Source organism: Plecotus auritus (assembly GCF_963455305.1).
Source record: "Plecotus auritus genome assembly, chromosome: 12".
NCBI lineage: Eukaryota > Metazoa > Chordata > Mammalia > Chiroptera > Vespertilionidae > Plecotus > Plecotus auritus.
The window spans coordinates 22625740-22644626 of NC_137778.1; the positions used below are offsets into that span (position 1 = coordinate 22625740).

The following is an 18887-nucleotide window of genomic DNA, read 5'->3' on the forward strand; positions in this document are numbered from 1 at the left end:
CATTCTCAGACCTGCTCTCAAGAGAGTGAATCCCAGCTCAAGCCCACCCCAGACTCCCCAGTCTGCTGCCTCCCACAGCTTGTCTGCAGCTTGGTGAATACCAGACAGTTGTGCAAGTTAGCCGGGGCTACACAGCATCTTTCCTTGTGGCAGGATGGGATGGCTCGGGCATAGAGACATTGGGCTGTCCCATTGCTAAGGAGGGACTGTGTCACCCTGGAGAGAGGCACTGGGCCGGCGGACCTGGATTCTCTGGTTCAGTGATTACCTGGAGACCTGCCAGTCTTGCTTGCAGGTTTGCACTAGGTCAAGGGTTCACCTCCGGGAATATGGGAAAACCCTGTAATAAAACAGTGTCTAAACCAAGCATTTTGAATGTGTTTATTTAATCCACACAACTACCCTAAGAGGTAGGCACTATCATTATTCCTATTTTACAGACGAAGAAACTGTTTAACGCAGAGCTGGCATTTTCTGAAGTCAGAGAGCCTGGGGGGGGGGGGGGCGGGGGGGAGCTGTGAAATGAACCCAGACAGCCTGGCTACGCAGCCAGCACGTTTAACCGCCTCCCTAGAGGCGTGGACTGTCCCGGCCATGGCAGCCCATGTCCCATGTCAGCATTTCCCATTGACATTTATAAAACGGGGGTTAACAAAGATAAGTTCCCAGGAGACCTCACCGACAATGCACATGGAGGAACCCCATCCCTTCTGCGCCCCCCCAACCCTCGCCCCTCTACTTGGCAGTCCTGAAGAGAGGCCTTAAAGAGCAGCCTCGGGCAGCACAGGCCTACTGGTTGGGAGCCTGCTGCTTCCCCCAGCTGTGCAGGGAGTTAGACAGGCTGGCTGTACAGAACCTTCCCCTCAGGCAGAAATGGCCCCATGAGGCACAACTGACTCCAACAGGTCAACAACAGTATATGGTCCACTCATTTATTCAGTACATATGGGCCAACTGCCCGCTGGACTTTGCTTGGCTGTGGCCACAGTGCACATCTCTAGCAAAGACCCCAGACGGGCGGCAGCCACCACTTTGCAGAACACCTGCCTGATGTAAAAAAGCAAGTGTGAGAGGTGCAGCTTCCGCTTTGGGGATCTGCTGGGTCCGGGGAAAAAAGGTCTATGGACCATGGGAAAGTGAACATTGTAAACCTTTACCTAAGGATGTCCTGTGGGTGTGTGTTGGCGGAGGGGGGGGGGGGTAAGGGGGGGGGAGGGGGGATGCTACAGAGTTTCCATGAACCCCTTTGTTTCCTGCAGCTCATGCAAACCTTGTGTTTGTTCCTGGGTCACTGAGGGAGCCCACTCCTGCCTTTTCCCCTCACCCCTTCCCCTGCCTGGCTTTCCTTCTCCCTCACCCCTTCCCCTTCCCCTGCCTGGCTTTCCTTCTCCCTCACCCCTTCCCCTTCCCCTGCCTGGCTTTCCTTCTCCCTCACCCCTCCCCCCCCCCCTGCCTGGCTTTCCTTCTCCCTCACCCCTTCCCCTCCCCCTGCCTGGCTTTCCTTCTCCCTCACCCCTTCCCCTTCCCCTGCCTGGCTTTCCTTCTCCCTCACCCCTACCCCCTGCTTGGCTTTCCTTCTCCCTCACCCCTTCCCCTGCTGGCTTTCCTTCTCCCTCACCCCTTCCCCTGCCTGGCTTTCCTTCTCCCTCACTCCTTCCCCTGCCTGGCTTTCCTTCTCCCTCATCCCTTCCCCTGCCTGGCTTTCCTTCTCCCTCACCCCTTCCCCCTCCCCTGCCTGGCTTTCCTTCTCCCTCACCCCTTCCTCTGCCTGGCTTTCCTGACACAACACCAGTGAAACTCGGGTCCTGGGGAGCAGGGCTGTCCTCCTCCCTCATCACCAGCCCCCTCCCCTACCCTGCATTCAAGAGCGCTGGGTGCCAGACAGGGTCCTAGGTAGGAGTGGGAATCCAAAGAGAATAATAATAGCAAGTCTTCCTGATACAAACCATAACGCAGAGCCTTACTGAGAGGCCTGCTGCCCTTGTTATGGGTGGTCAGGCGCAGTCTCTGTTCTCAGGGAGCTCACCGTCTCTCCGGAGAAAGAGAACTGGGATTTCAACCCCAGGGTGCCCAGTAGGGCCCTTAAATCAAGAGAGGTGGTCCTGGCAGGGGGCGGGGGGTGTTTCCCAGGCCAGGATGGCCAGCTTCCCTCCTATCCCCAGGGAGTGACCCTCAGAGGCCGAGGCAAACGGGGTTGTGTGCCTGGGACCGAGTCACCTGAGGCCATCGCTGCACGAGAGAACACTGTGGCGGGATGTGACTGGAAGCATCACCAGCTCCTGCCTTTGCCTTTGTAGAGGGGCTGTTTGCTCTTCCTCTGGGAAGGATGTGAAGGGTGGAGAGCAGAAAAAAAAAAAGTCTTCCAGGCTGTGGTTTTCAAAAGCTCAGCCCTTAGGGGAACAGAGAGAAGCTGGACATAAACAGGATGCTGGGAGGGAGGGACAAGGAAAGAGAAAGAGAGAGTCTGAGCTGTTCTTGCTTCCCCAGAGAAAGTGCCTTGGTCTCTGGTCTGTGCTTAATCAGGGAGCCGAGCCCGGACCTGGCAGGCCTCTGATCTCACTGAGGTAGGACTTGTGGGGGCCCACTGCCTCCCCACCTTACGCTTGCCAGTGACCGAGTTTGCACTGCTGCCCTGCTGCTTCCCACTATGCCCTGAGCAAGTTATTCCACTTCTCTGAGCCACAACTTTTTCACCTGTGACATGGGGGTCCCAGCCGCCCCTGGTGGCTGGTGTGGCTGCTGTGAGGGAGGAGAGTCCAGCAAAGCCTGGCCCACACATGCCCATTCCTTCTCCCTCCCCAACGCCCCTTTCTCTCCTCCCACTCCTGGCCCTCTGGCCCCTGAGGAACCCTGGGCCTAACCTGGCCGCCCTCTGCCGCCCACTCCTGCCACCCCAGCAGCCAGCCCCGGAGCCGGGCTCCCCTCATCTCTGCTCATCAGTTTCTTGACCCCTGTTGCCATCCCTGCCACTGGCAGGAGGACACACATCTTCTCCGCTTTCTTCCAGCTGCACCCCCAGCACTCACACAATGGCTGGCAGGCAGTAGGCACCGAATAAGTATTTGTTTAGTAAAATCTGCAGTTTGGGTAGGAAGAAGGAGAGTGGAGAGCAAGGAAGAAGAGACCAGAGGCTCAGGTGCAGGCGCTGCCAGGGGTGAGGAGCCTGCCTTGTGCTGCAGACATGCTGGGCCTGGGGCTGCGGAGCCTGTTCTGTGCAGCAGGTAAGGACCTCGTGTACCCCTCTCCCCCCCCACACACTGGGCTCCCTGCATGGGTTTGAGGCTGAAGGGGAAACAAAGTGGAAAACAATGTTTTTCAACTGTCAGTCCAGGCCTGGTGATGGAGGTCTCAGCCACCTCTCCCTGCTGGCTGCCTCCTCCCCCCTGCCCCTGGCTGGGCTCCTCTCCCCCTGTCCCTCCCCTTCTGAGGCCCAGGGGCCAGAACCCAGAGCCTGCTGTGCTTCATCTCATTCCACTCACTCACGTCCTCATGGAGGCACCTAACCAACATGCAGTAATGAAGTGCCTCATAGGTGCGTGGCTTCACAGAGCTCAGGGTCTAGCGGGGGTTAAAGACATTCGGCAAGAAGACAGTACATAAAATGATTGCAGAATGTGACAAGTGCAGTTAAGGAAACAGTCAGGGTGACAAGAAGGAATATCTTAGAAAGGTCCTTCTGTCCATGAGGGCAGCAGTGAGACCCCCTGGGGCCAGTGCTGTGAGTCCCAGTGAGAGTCCAGCAGTGACTTGGGCCAGGGTGGCAGTGGGCATGGGAAGAAATGGAAAGTTCATGAAGGCTCAAGATACACATTGGGTAGAGCTGGCGGGACTTGCTGTGGGACTGGACGCCAAGAATGAAAGAAAGAGAGGGACCAGCCGTGACTCCTGGGCTGGGGCTGGAGACACTGGAGGGAGGGAGCCATTTAATGAGCTGGGGGCACCAGGACGGAGCAGACGGAAGGTGCATCTATGTGTGTGGACAGAATGACAGCCGGAAGGACACATGCAGGAGTTCAGTGGTGGAGGGCAGAACCTGGGAGGCCACAGGACACTGCATGAAGCCAGGAGATCAGCGGGGCAGCAGGGTTTTTCATTAGAGCCTAAAATCAATTTGGTGGGCCACAGGCAGAGACTTGAAAAAATTAAACAGATTAGGATAAAACTTGGCAAAGTGTCCCTGGCCGGTGTGCTCGCTCAGTGGTTAGTGTCAGCCCAAAGGGTCATGGTTCAATTTCTGGTAAAGGGAACGTACCTGGGTTGCTGATTCTATCCCCAGCACCTGTGGGAAGCAACCAATCAACGTGTCTCTCACATCGATGTTTCTCTCTCCACCGACCCCTTCTCCCCCCGCACCCCGACCCCATTCCTCCATCCACTCTAAAAAAAAAAAAAAAAATCAATGGAAAAAATATCCTCTGGTGAGGATTAACAACAACAAAAAAGTGTCCAAGTGATTCACACATCATATGAAAGAATAACTTATTTCTTTCCTCTGACACAGCGCTCCTCCAATTCTTCTCAGCGACAGGTGGCATCTGGAACTCTGGTGGGTGTGAGCAGCTTCATTCCTTTTGGCAAGCGCCTTCCTGGTCCTTTCCCCATGCCCCCCACACAGGGCACAGGCTGGGCACTCTGTGTGCCAGTTCCTCTGTCTCGTCTTCCTCTCCTACGGCATCTGGCTTGAGGCTGGGTCCTTAAGGCCTAGGACCCCCAAGATCCTGGCCCCAGGCCCTTCATCCCTCTTGACCCCTCTGCACCGCGGGACCTGGGCAGAGTTGCTGGGACCCTGGCAAGGGTATGGAGTCAGGAAGCAAGGAAGCGAACACAGAGGTCTTGAGGCTGGTTCCCAGGAGAAGTGTAATTTGCTCATTAGTTCATTTGTTCATTCACTCATTTTCAACACATGGAGCCGTTCTGATGTGCTGGCTGCTGAGAGTATGATGAATATGGCTTGTTCATTGCTCCCAAGGTGCCTGGACCTGGTGGAGGAGCCAGACAAGCAAAAAGGTCCTTTCCCTGGGGGCTTTAAAAAAATTCTGATGCTGGTCCCAGCACATTCAGATCCTTGCTGTAGGGTGGGCCTGAGAATTCGTGTCTTTGAAAGGCTCCCCAGGTGATTCTATGCGCAGCCTCTATTCCGAGCCCCTGACACCTACGTCAGGGCGGTACATGGGATGACTAAGGGCCTGGACCTGGAAGCCCCACCCACGGCCCTTGGGTCCTGGCTCTACCCCTTCCCACTGGGTGGGTGGCCAAGTCACTCAACTCTCTGGACTTGGTTTCCTCAGCGGTCAGATAGGCACAGTGACACCTGTCCTGGGGGGGCTGCTGGAAACCATGAGTGCTCAGTAAACACTATCAACTATTGTGAAGGACTGACAAGGTGCACCACAGCACACAGGCAGGCACCTACTCAGAATGGGGCATGGGGTGGAGTCATTAGCTGGGCAAAGGGAAGGGGGAGGTGAGGGGATTGAGGGAGCGCACAGAGGTGGTCAGTTCTTCCGGGGACGAGAGAGCAGCTCGTGCAAAGGCTGAGGCAGAGCTATGGGCCACGGGAGGGCCAGCGGCAAGGGACAGAGTGGAAGAGAAAAGGCTGGCTTTGAGAACTAGGGGTGGGGTGGAGATGGCCATACGGTGACAGCCTCTCCTGCCCCAGCCGAGGAGCTGGTGAGTGATGGCAAGACATTCTCGAGGGTGGAGGAGAAGCTGAGCTGGTTGGACGCCCTGCGGTACTGCCGGGGGCACCACACAGACCTGGCCGACCTGCAGAGCATGAACAGCATGAGCAGCATGATGACCCTCTACACCCTCACCAGCGGCACTCAGGCGTGGATCGGCCTCTTCTACAATGTGCGCGTCGGCGGCCTGAGCTGGTCCAGCGGATCCACCTTCACCACTCCGATGTGGAGCTCGCTGCCCATCTTCAAGGAGGGCATCTGTGCCACACTGTACTCCGTGTCCATCATCCCCAACCTGGGGGCCGCCTTGTGCACAGCTCAGAAGCCCTTCATCTGCTACTACGGTGTGTTCACAGCCCCAGTCTGGACACAATCTTTCTCCCAGGGCCGCTTTTCGCTCAGGTCTTTCCAATTATCTATTACCTTGGCCCTGCTGCTACATTCCTCAGCCTTAATTTCTCTCTTCTGTCCCTCATTTCCAAGAATCCGCCAGCAAAATGGGTATAAATCAGGGTAGAGAAAAAGTAAAATCTGGAATGTTCCACTTTGTCCCCTCCTTCTGCCAATTAAAGATTTAGGAAAAGAGAAAAAAGAGAGAGAGGAAGAAGGCAGGCAGGTTGGGGATTCATTTGCCTCTGTGCAGAAACTAGCAGAATTCAAGGTCTCTCATCTTTTCTCAAAGCACAGGGTGGTTCTGTCTCCTGGGGTGGGGGTGGGGCGGGTAACGGGGAGGGGGAGGGGGTAAAAGGTGGGAGGGAGGGAAGGAGTGTAGGCCAGCCACTCTCTGGGGGGCTTCCTGCTTCTGGGAAGTGGGTGGGTGCAGCCAGCTCCTTGGGGCGTCTCTGCAGGAAGTCCCCCATCAGTACTCAGTGCACATGGTGCTGGCCATCCTTGCCCTGGGCTGGCCCCTCTGCCCAGGTGGCCCATTCCACTGACCTTTGTCTGAGATCACATGGGGATGGTTGGAGACCAGAGAGCACTTTCCTGGTAAAAATGCCAGTTTCTGCTTTTCTCTCAGTCAGTCAAGGCCTGCCCAACTCAATACCACCCTGATCCCTCAAATAGGGGCACAGAGGACCAACCTGATGAATCCCCAATTCTCCACCATGTTTGTCACAGAGCCTTGAAATGTAGCCCACAGTGGCCCAGGTGTGACCTAGGATTCCGGATGCAGTGGGGGTGGTGTGCTAGGATGGGAGCCCCACCAAGGAAGTGTGTATGAGCTGCTTTCTAATACTAAGTCTGGTGTCCAGGGCACCACCAAGACAAGTCCTGACTCCACCCACTTCTCTCTCTGCGGGCCCACCCACTAGCACACCCCTCCTCCTGGGGTCTGCCCCACCCACAGTGGGCTCCCTATACATTTACATTTTTAAGGAACTCTTAAAAATGTAAGTCAGACATTTCGCTTACACACGTTCAATAGACCCCTCAGTACCTAGAATCACACCCCTTGTTAGCCACCTGCTGTGCTTGATCTCTTTGGCCTCAAGTCCTGTTTCTCTGACTACACTGGCTGCTTTCTGCTCCTCAAACCCACCTTAGGGCCTGGCCTTTGCCCCAAGGCGGTTTCCTTCTTCTATTCTCTTTGAGAGCAAAGATCCTGCTTATCTTATTTCTGCTATATTTCCAGGGCCTAGAATACCATCTGCCACACACTAATCTCAACAGATACTTTTACAGAATGAATGTAAATAGGAGCAAAGGAGCCCGTCTAACCTTGAGCTAGGCTTCTCCCAAGTTCAGCTTGGCAGCTCCTGGCGCCTGCAGAGGGTCCCCGGCAGCCCACGCCTGCCCCGTAACTCGAGGTCTGTTTCTGTTTTCCAGATCCTCTGGAGAGACACTACAACCTCGAGGAGCCTGTTCTCAGCCTGACCACCACCCCAAAGCCAGGTGCAGACCCAGGAGCCTGCCTTCTGCTTGACGTATCCACTGAAACCAGCTGGCAGGGCCGCCCACCCCTCCACCTGGCTCAGGGATCCCTGGCTTTGCTGCCCCCAGGCTGACACCCCTGGAGAGAGTCAGTGCCTTTGTTATTACATGGATCCAGTGGGGGAGGTGACTTGGTCAAGGGCCCCAACCAAACAGTGGCAGAGCCCAGGCTGCATCCCAGCTCTTCAGATGCCCCCACCTCCATGGCTTGGGAGTGAGGTGCAGGAGGCACCTCCTCACAGCCCGGCCTATCCCTCTTGTGGGGGGTGGGGATTTCCCTCTGGATATCACTGCCCTGGTATTAAAAAAACGTTCCCCCTTCATGTCTGGTGTAGAGAGATTCCGTGACAAAGGAAATACTAGTACACTCCTCAGTCAACCTGTCTGTGGAGCTGGTTTTCTGCCTGTTATGGAGTATGGAGCTGTGGAGTGAAAATGACAGTTTTCCAAGGTGGGCACACCTGCGTGTGCCCCTTGTCTTGCCAGGCAATATGGCATGAGTTTGGGCAGGTCATCATCTCCCTAAGCCTTTCTTTTCTCCTCTATAAAATGGAGTTAGTAACACCTACTTCTCAGGGTTATAGTGAGGATTTTAAAAGATGATGTATCCACCTGCGAAGCTCAGGAATGGTGAGTACTATGTGCTTTAAAAATCACTTCAGACAGGGGAAGTGAGGGAAATGACAGGCAAATCTTGATGGGCTTCGGTGAACAGGTATGTGTCAGAGGTAGAGGCCCCATTTGAATCTGAGGATGTGACTCCCAATTCCGCAAACAGAGGTGTTTCCTTTCTCAGGTCTCCGTCCGGAATCAACCCCTCGGGTGGTGCCAAACCAGGCCCTTTCCAAACTTCCCTTGTTTAGAATCACAGGTGTTCGGTCTCTCTGTTCTTTTCCTCCAGTGGTGGTCCAGATTGGCAGACTGACCTTCAAACGATTTAACCAAGGAATGACATGGCTGTCAGCCCTGCTGTACTGCCGTACCCACCACACAGACCTGGCCGACCTGCAGATGGTGACTGACGAGGCAGGCATGGAGGCCCTGAAATCCATCACCAGTGAGACCGAGGCCTGGATTGGCCTCTACTTCAACGCGGCCTCTGGGTCTCTAAGCTGGTCCAGCGACTTGGGTGCCAGCATCCCCACCTGGCTGCAGGTGCCCAAGTTTGGGGCAGGACTGTGTGCGGGGCTCCGCACCTACGTACGTTACACCCCCAGAGTTTATTCAGTGGTCTGCTCTTCCTTGCAACCCTTCATCTGCTTCTATGGTGCGTGGCAGTCCTCCCTACTGGCCCTCGGTCTGCATGGGATGGGAAATGGGTTTGCTTGGCAGCAGGAGACACTGAAGATAGACCTAAGGAAGCACTTCTAGTCGGAGGGTAACTGAGTTTTGGAGCAAAGCTTATCTTAATTCTGGGAGCTCTTTAAAGAATGGACCAGGCCCCATCCAGCCTCAGGGCATTCGCGATTAGCAACAGGAATTGGTTATTGGGCAATGAAGTGGTTGAGAGCAGGGGTTTTGGAATCAGATTTTATCACTGGCTAGAAATGAGTCTCCTTTTCATTGGGGAAAATATATTGAACAAAATGGTACCAATGACCCGATGACCCGCCTCACAGGATGGCTTTGAGGGCTGAATGAGGATGCATATAAAGGACCTCGGAGAGCCCCTGGCACAGAATGAAGCACCCACAGGTTTTAGCAACTGTCATTGCTATTGTCACTATGAATGCCCAGAGCCGGAGGCTACCCTGGCTGTTTGGATCTTGTGCATAGTTTGCCTCCTCTTATCTTCTTCCTTCTTCTTTTTTTTTAACTGGCTTTATTGTGATAAAATTCACTCTTTTGAAGCGTCTGATTCAATGGGTTTTAGTACATTCACAGGATTGTCCAATCAGCACTACCTAAATTTAGGACATTTTTATCAGCCCCAAAGAAACTCCTTACTGTGTAAAATCAGAAGGGAGGTCTTGCAGAGCTATTGGGATTGAAGCTGTGGTGGGCACGCCTAGGTGTACAATACCTGCGTCCTCCTGAGTCTGGTCTGTGATGGAGCGGTGCCTGCGACAGACCTGGGAGCGGGGGTCCCCTCACACTCACTCCCAGTCTTTACTTGCAGACCCCTCTCTTGGACACCGGCAGTCGGCAGCACTCCCCCAGCTTTTCCGCACTCCCTCCTCGGAAGTGACTGAGGGGATGACGCCCAGACCAGGTACGCTCCTGTTTTCTGCTCTGTACGGGTGTGTGGCCTAATTCTTGGCTGGATCCTGGGGTCTCCAGGGTCTGGAAGTGGAGAGGGCGGCCTGAAAGCGGCAGCACAGGGTGGGTCCCATGGGTCCTCCCAGAGGGCCTGGGAGAGGCCAGAAAAGAGGTGGGCCAACTGGATGGCAACCAAGGGCCACTTACTCACACCGAGAGGGATTTCCCTGTCAGCACCCGGCTGGTGAGCTGGGGTCGGGAGAAGGAGGCCTCGGTCACCATCAACCCCCCTCCTTGAACTGGGCCACTGAACTTGCGGTTCCAGGGCCAGGAGACCAAGAGAGGCTGTGCAGTCTCTCAGGTGAGGTGACCAGGGCCTGAGACGCTGAGCGGAAAAATCATCAGAGGCCTTTGAGGCTGGAAATCCAGAGAGGGACGCACAAGAGAGGTGCCTGTGGAATCCCTTCTAGTTCTGGGAGGGGAGGAGATGAGAGGTGAGCTGTGGGGACTAGGAGTGGGACACGGCTGGGAATGACGGTGACAGTGTTCCTTTAGCAATTTTTAATTCCTGAAGCATCTTCAGGACTATTACTTCGTGTTGCTTCCCAAGTGCTTCAAAGCCAACTAGGATAACTGAGGGCATATTCCCAGTTCTGCTGGCTTCTTTACAAATTCCTACTTCCCTTTTTGAGGACATGGAGAAAAGTAGGGGATTTGCTCCCAGAGCTTCATTCCTTCTGGGGACACAGACAAAAGGCAGGGCCGGCTGGGAGAAACTTGTGAAAGGCGGTGGTGACTGTGTAGTCACAGGCATGTTGGGGACATGGAAGGAGCCTGTCCCAGATCCTGGGGGTTTGCAGGAGGAGGAGGTGATTTTGAAGGCAGAGTTAGCTTGCAAAGGGGAGTGGTGGTAGACTGGGTGGCGGCTGGCAGGTAGGAGTTGCAGGTGGGTTGGGGGTACTGGGCGGGGACCCCCAGATCCTGCAGGGGCCCCCTGTGAGCTAAGGAATGTGGCCCTCACAGCACCAGGGCCGCGTCTGTGGTCAGATTTGGTTCAGGAGCCGGGAAGAGTGTCTTCTGCTCCCGAAGGTCTCAACTGGCACCCGGCTGCCACCCAGGCCGCACCCAGCGGGTTCAGGAGGCCCTCCTTGCTTCGCTGTCACAGTGGGTGCGCAGGGCCCGGCGCCAAGGAACCGCAGGGCCACTGCAGGGCCGGGGCCACCGTCGGACTCGGGCTTCCTCCCAGCGCCTGGGGCCTTGGCTCCATCCAGGGTATAGCCCGCCCTGGGCGCTCTGGCCTCCGAGGGCCCGGTGGGTCCCCAGACCCCAGGGGCTGCAGCCCCGAGGGACACCTCTGTCCCCAAGGAAAGGCCCTGGACCCCACGACCTACGGCAGGTCCGTGACTCCGCAGGGGGCAGCGGCGGGGGAGGGGCTGGCTCGGCTCACCCTGCGGTGTCTGCGGTGCTCTGCGTCGGCCACTTACCTGCGGCCGGTCGCGCGGTTCCGAGCCTCCAGGAGCTTTCCGGGCCCAAAACAGCGGCTCGGGGCCTTGGGTTCAGGGAGCCCGCTGGGCGGGAGGAACACCGCGCACCCCGCGCCCTGAGGGGGCAGCCTGCGCGCCCGGGGGCTGCTGGGAGCGGCCAGGGCCAGAGCACGTGCCCACCCGCCCTCGAAGGTGGGGCCTGGGGACCCAGTAGCCACCGGCCCCAGCGCCTGGCTCCTCCTTTGGGGAGCCCCGCCCTGGCTTCCACGCCCAGGTGGAGGGGTTGAGGCTGGGCGGGTGGGGTGTGCTGGGCCACAGGCCTGGCCCCTGGCCGCATGCCGGTCCTCCGTGGGTAATAATTTGGGTGGGCGGTCTGGGGGAGAAACACTCTACTAAGATGCAGAAGACTGACTGACGGAACGCTGGCTCTCCTACCTACTGTGTGTCCTTCGGCAACTTTCCTACCCTCTCGGAACTTCATTTTTCTCATCTTTAAATGAGGAGCGGGGAGAGAAGGGGGGGGGCGGGGGGGAATGCCATTGCCATGAGGTAGCTTTCGGTGTCTGGCATCTGGCAGATACTCAAGAAATGGTGGTTATTACCATTTTAACCTCAGTGCTCTAGTGAAATGATTTGTGATTCATCCATCTCCTGCCTCTGTCCTTACCTCATTTTAATCTTATTGATTAGAAATGATTGTGAACGATCACAATTATGAATTCACGGCACTGTGGAATCTCACGGGCAGGGACTGTTTCATGCCTCCGTATCTTTTCCAGGCCTGGAGCACTGTTTTTGCACACTGGTCGATGATTTAATCCAGCAACCACTTCCTGAGTCCCTGTTTTGAACAGGCAGTGGACTGTGGATACCAAGACCAGCAGGGCCTCTTCCTGTTTCTGAAAGAGCTTAGCTAACAGGGGCGAGAGGGGCAGCCGGCAGTTTGGTGGGCGCCGCTCCAGTGTGAACCAGAGCCCTGGCAGGAGAGTGACTTCCACTCTGCCTGCAAGGTGGTACAGTAGTCCCTCCTATCCAGGGTTTTACTCTGTTTGTTACCTGTGGTCAACCACAGTCTGAAAATATGTATTAAATGAAAAATTCCAGAAATGAACAATTCATACGATTTAAACGGTGCATGGTGGTTCTGAATAGCATGATGAAATCTTGGGCTGTCTCACTCTGCCCACACCGTATAGCAGCGATTTTAGTAATCAGTTTATTTGTGCCATGAGGTGAAAAAGGTTGAAAATCGCTGCTGTATGGGCTACCTGCCCATCAGACACTTAGTAGCCATCAATTGAAAGAGGGAGGAGAGGGGGAGGGGGGAGGGGAGAGGGGAGAGGAGAGGGAGAGGGATTAGCACAAAGTTAATCTCTTACTGTGCCTAATTTATAAACTTTATCAAAGGTGTGCATGTATAGGAAAACACGTAAGTATACATATAGGATTTGATACTATCCATGGTTTCAAGCACCCATGGAGGAAATTGGAACATACACTGAGTGGCCAGATTATTATGATCTCTGAACGCATAATAATCTGGCCACTCAGTGTGTGTGTGTGTATTAGAGGCCCGGTACATGAATTCATGCATGGGTGGGGTCTGGCCAGCCTGGCCAGCGGGAGGGGACAATTTGCATATTAGCCTTTTATTATATAGGATATACATTGAGTGGCCAGATTATTATGCGTTCAGAGATCATAATAATCTGGCCACTCAAGTGTATATCCCCAGGGATAAGGGGGAATGAAGAAGGATTTGCATAGGCAAAGGCAGGTAGACGTGAAAGTGTGTGGTTTGGAAATGGCCAGCAGTCTGATGTGACCAGATGGAGGTCACATTTTTGGGAAGGCAGTGGCAAGGGGTGAGCTTGAAGAAGTAGACTGGGGCCAAACTCTGAAGGACCTGTCCCGCAGCCAGTGGTGGAACCATCAGAGTGAGCCAAATGCTCAGATCTGTAGTTAATAGAAGCAAGGCAGTTATGACGACATGGGACAATGACTGTGTTAAGATGCTAAAGGAAAAAAGCATGAATCAACATTATACACACAATACAGTCACACAATGTTGAAAGGAAACATCAACAGATTGGGAGGAAATGTGTGAAAATGTTAACAGTGGTGATATTCAGGGGATGAGATGTGTTTCTGGATTTTACAGATTTACTCATTTCATTAAAGACATTGACAGTTCTTGGGGTGGGGAAGGAAGATGTCATTTGAGGAGGCGGCCGGCCAGGAGTGGAAGGAACCCAGGGCAGGTTTGGAGCAGCAGAATGAGAAGGGACGTGAGGGAATTGACTTTACATCATATGCAAGTGACATTAACTGAAGAGATAGAAAGACAAACACACTTTTAAAAATGCTCAGCTTTATCACAGAAATGCAAATTAAAAGCAAGCTGTATTTTTTCAATGAATTTTTTTACTTACCAGTTTGGCAAAGATTTAAAGGGTGATAAAGCTGATGAGAACGTGGGAAAATCAGCGATCTCAGACATTGGGTAGGAAAGTAAACCGGCGCTGCCATCCTGGTGATACGTGTCAGTTTTGAAATGGGCACACCCTTCCATACAGAAATTCTACCCATGGACATTTATTAAGGAAATAATAGCACAAGATGTACACATACACCAGTACATGCATCCTCCAACACATGGGGTTGTTGGTTGCAGCACTGTTTGTTACATTGAAAAACTGGAGGCAATCTAATGTCCACTGAAAGCAAGTTGGTGAAATAAATTTGGGTAGATTCGATGAAATACTGCACAGCCTTGCCCTAGCTGGTTTGGCTCAGTGGATAGAGCATTGGCCTGTGGATTGAAGGGTCCCAGGTTCGATTCCGGTCAAAGGCACATGCCCAGGATTTGGGCTCGATCCCCAGTGTGGGCATGTAGGAGGCAACCAATCAATAGTTCTCTCTCATCATTGATGTTTCTATCTCTCCCTCTCTGAAATATATATATATATGAAGGTAGATTTTTATGCATTCAAATTAAAAAAATTCAAGTTAATAGTGGTTGCCCCTGGGTCATCGGAGGGATACTTTTGCTTAAATACTTTACAGTAATATACCATAAAAACAATATGGTTATTTCCATGTTTGAAATAAAAGATACCTGCAAGGCACTGACAGGACTTTGGTGACTGAACATGAGAGCAAGTGACAGGGAGTAAGGGAGCAGCCGAGGGCACCTGGGGTCCCTGGCTGGTGCCTTAGCAGATGGGTAGCCTCGCAGGGCAGAGGGGGTTGTGGGGGAGGCTGAGCTTGGTTCTGGAATATTTTGATAACACACTTTGATGAAGATGTTGGGGGTCCCAGGATGCCATGGTGGGGCTCAGTGTGGCTATCAGACATAAGGGGTCGGGGCCTCTTGGTTAGGAACTGCCAAAAGAAAACGTTTGTTACTGAGTAGAAATCTCATAACATTGCACAAGCCCCACACATCCTGTACCAAGGGCACTTGATGAGATGATGGAGTAGCAACTCAAGGGCTGGAACATCAGCCTGCAGGCAAGAGGACTGGCAGGGGCTCAGCTTCCCACCTGAACGTTTCTGCACCAACTGTGTGCATGGGCAGTGAGCCCAGGCCTGTCTCCCAGCTCAGGGGCAGTCAGCAACCTCAGACTGCCTTGCTCCTGGCCATCTTTGTGGTAACTCCTTCATTTTACCTCCTGCAGCTATGCCCAGTGAAGGAAGTGGCACTGACATAAGAGATACAACTCCTGCCACGCAGGCCCAACACGTGAGCGCATCTAACCACCCGGAGCCACAAGGAAAACCCCCAGCGCCAGAATCAGGTAACTGCTTCTGGTTACCAAGTTCCCGCTCACTTGTAACAAGTAAGCAGTTCCATGTGGACAGCCACTCCTTCGCACAGATTCCTTGAGACCTTCTTATGAGGCAGTGTGAGATGGTGGGAAGGTTCAGAACAGTAGCAGGAGGAACAAGGGTGAGGATCCTAGTTAGCTCCCTGATGGCTGTGAAAGTTTAGTGAGCCTTTTCCTCATTGTGGAATCTCTCACTTCTCACCTGCAAAAGGGGTGGAGTTAAAACTACCCTGCCCACATCACAGTGAAATAATTATGTACTTTATAAACCATAAAGTGCTATACAAATATAAAGTAGTCTTACTATGAACTGGTAGTTCTGTGATGATTACCGTGGCCCACGGCCGAAGGCTGAGCTTGTTTATAGGCTTAGAGAACTTAGTTTCCTGGGGTAGAGTGGGCCTTTACGAATGTGGGCCCAGGGAGGGGGTGTATATTTCCAGCATCTATTTAATAGAGTTATTAAGAGGAAGGTGGGAAATACAGAATGGAAAATAACTGCCTGATGTGTGAGGAGGGCCAGTGTTACCCTACGACGTAAGACTCTTTCAGCCACTGTTGGTTGGTCCTAATTGTGGCCAAGCATTCTCCTGTTCAGTAGGTTCTTTCCTCTCCCTTTTTGAAACCCTAAATCACATGTACCATCTGTGGTGTCCAGTATGCACTCTGACTGCTAAGAACTTGAATTTTTCAAATGGCAGTAAGATAATTTCCCCTGAACCAGGTAGCCCTTTCTTTTTCAGAGCAATTCTTTGGAATCCTGAAAGCAGATTTTACCATCCCAGCTCTGATGGACTCGGAAGATATGAAAGAACAATTTTTGAGTGAGGTGAGATTTCTGCCCACTTCTAATTTTGACCAGATGATTTGACAATGCAAGGCAATACTGTCAAAACCAATACAGGGAGAGAGAAAGCTTTGGAAAATTCACTCATCTGTTCCCATTGCTATCCATTTGGCTCATGGTGACAGGTTGGCTCATGTTCTGAGATCCTTTCAGATCTTTTTGTAACTTTTGCCAACAATTTTCCGGGGAGGGAGGGAGGGAGGGAGTAAGCGAGGGAGGGAAAGAAGGAAGGACCTCTAGCGGGTTTGGCTCAGTGGATAGAACGTCAGCCTTTGGACTGAAGGGTCCCCGGTTCAATTCCAGTCAAGGGCACATACCTCGATTGCAGGCTTGATCCTAGGCCCTGGTTGGGATGTGTACAGAGGCAACCAATTTATGTGTCTTTGTCACATCAATGTTTCTCTCTGTCTCTCCCTCTCTCTTACACTTTCTTAAAAATCCTCGGGTGAAGATTAATACACACACACACACAAATTAAGGCAGCATAGTCAGAAGGACCTGAATTTGGGTCTTGGCTTTCCACTTAATTATGGTGACCTTAGACAAGTAACTTAATTTTTTTGAGTCTCAGTTTCTTCATATGTTAGGAACAACAGTACCTAACTCATATGGTTGGTATTAGATTAAACGAAATATTCCAAGTGCTTAGCAAATTGGCACATAGTAAGTGCTCAATAAACATAAACTTTAGCTATTATTATCAATATTATTATTGTTCTAAATATACATTTCTTCCAGGAGGTTTTTTCTCCTTGTTCCTTTAAAGTACTAGTATGGGAGAGATGGCAGATTGTCAAAAGGAAGAATTATTCCTAAATATTGTGACAAAAGCCTCAAGCTGATTTCGAATATGGCCTAAGGGCACATATTTCAGTTATATCACATAATCATATAATGTCAGAGCCAGAGAGCTCATTATGGGCCATCCAGCCCAAACCATAACTTTACAGACTGGCATGTATCTTATAGATTATTGCAATTTACTCACAGGCCAAAGAAAGAACACCTAGGCAATTTATTCTAAAATCTTGCAAACTCAGGTTTCTAGAAAGAATTGTGTGTGTGTGTGTGTGTGTGTGTGTGTGTGTGTGTGTGTGGTGTGTGTTTTAAGTTCTGTAGTGATTCTGATGAACAGTCCCGGTTGAGAAGCACTGATTAAGTCATTTGTTTTAGCCTCCTTTGCCATCAAACTTTCTTTGTTGGCTGGGGTGTTGGAAAGGGCCTAACAAACTGATTTATGTGCCTTCCCATTGGTGACAGTGCTAATGACAAAGGCAGGCAGCTGGAGGGAGACTGAGAAAAATGAAGGGTATATAGGTGGACAGTTTAGGATAGAGACGACAAGACAGTATTAACAGTTTTTCTCTTTTTGATGTTTCAGATCCATGAAGTCTTAAAGCAAATGTTAGGAGATGAGCAATTCAGATTGAAATGGGTTGGCTTTGAAGTAAATAAAAAATAGCTCATGTCTACTAATCTGCAGTCTCCTTCTCACACAGTCTTCTCTGGGTTTTGAGTACATTTTCACTTTTTAATTCCAAGGAGTTCAGAATGAGAAATAACTCCACACATGAAGAGGCTAATTGTGGAACTCAGACCTCCACCAGCACACAAGAAAATGTCATATGCAACTGGTATGAAACAAGGGAAGGTGGAGGTATTTGGGAACAATAACTTTGAGAATGACAAGCAAACAAAAACAACACCAAAAAAAAAAAAAAATCAAAACAAAACAAAACAAAAAACAAAACCCAAATCCTGAAACAAACCCCATTAATCTCTCTGGGGAACTAAGAGAGGACAGTAGTGGTTTGGGAAGCCAAGTGGGGCCATAGTTCCAAATATAGGGGCTGCTTTCTTTACCAGTGACAATCTTTTAAAGGGATTTTAAATTCTCCAGAATGAGGAGCTCTCTGGGGTCTTATCAAAAAACCATAGTGTATGTTCATGCTATTTGCCCTCAATCTAAATATTTCTTACCTGTAAGTTGGGAATTTCTAAGACATTGTTTTTAATGTTAAACTATACCTTCAAAATAATGTTCCTGCATATATATTTTTTTTCCTGGTCTTTCTCTAAGTGTCCTAATCACCCAGGTATACATGCAAGAAATAAGAGAGTAATATGTCACATACCATAGCAACTTTAGTCTGAAATGTTTAAAGTTAAAGTTTATTTGAATTCTTTGTAAGATTATCAATAAAAGACCTCAAACGTATCTATATCTGTACATGTACAAGAACCATCAAAAATTATTCACAGAACAAAAATAAATCTTCTTTAGAACAAACCCAGGTAATGAAATGCAGATATGGATCTCACAGGTGGAACAATCTAAGTGCTACCAGCACAAAAATATGGCTTTAAAAATAAAATAAAATCTTGGGTTTTGTTTTTCTAAGGTGTATTTCTCTTTCTTGAAATAAAAAATAAATTATTTAGAGCTATCATTGTAAAATAGTCATGTGTATTAACACACTTTTATTAAGGCCCTGGAGATGAAAAAAGGAAAAGCCAATTTAAAAGGTAAATTCCTCACAGGTGTGATTCAGGTTAATGTGCTGCTGTCTGCTTGAGTTAATTTTAACGTAACTAGGAAATGTCTAAGCACCAGTCAAAACTTAAGCTTTGCTATTTATTTCAACTTCTCCGAAGGACAGGGGTTGTTGACTCACTTAGCATTTAATCTTTTGGTGAACTGGAAATTGAAATTTTTCCCTTGGGATTTTAGAAATGACACAGACATGCTATTTATACACAAATGTGTACCCCCACACAGATGATGGAGGCTCCTAAAACACAGCTTCTGTGTTAATCTCTCTATAGCAAGTACATCTGGTTCTAGGTCCCAAACTAAAAAATTCCCTAGGGAAAAATGAGGGCATTTGATTGAAAAATAAGAACTGAGTAGGAA

At 51.0% G+C, this 18887-nt stretch overlaps 1 protein-coding gene across 1 annotated transcript; it reads left to right on the top strand.

The window, feature by feature from the left end:
- Positions 1 to 3181: 3181 nt before the first annotated feature.
- Positions 3182 to 17435, top strand: CLEC20A (C-type lectin domain containing 20A; the record flags this gene model as incomplete). The annotated part of the gene is made up of 8 exons (XM_080647808.1): positions 3182 to 3221; positions 5660 to 6025; positions 7509 to 7574; positions 8515 to 8880; positions 9733 to 9825; positions 14977 to 15096; positions 15870 to 15955; positions 17355 to 17435. 8 exons carry the CDS (start codon positions 3182 to 3184, stop codon positions 17433 to 17435), a joined length of 1218 nt encoding a protein of 405 aa, XP_080503934.1.
- Positions 17436 to 18887: the final 1452 nt, after the last annotated feature.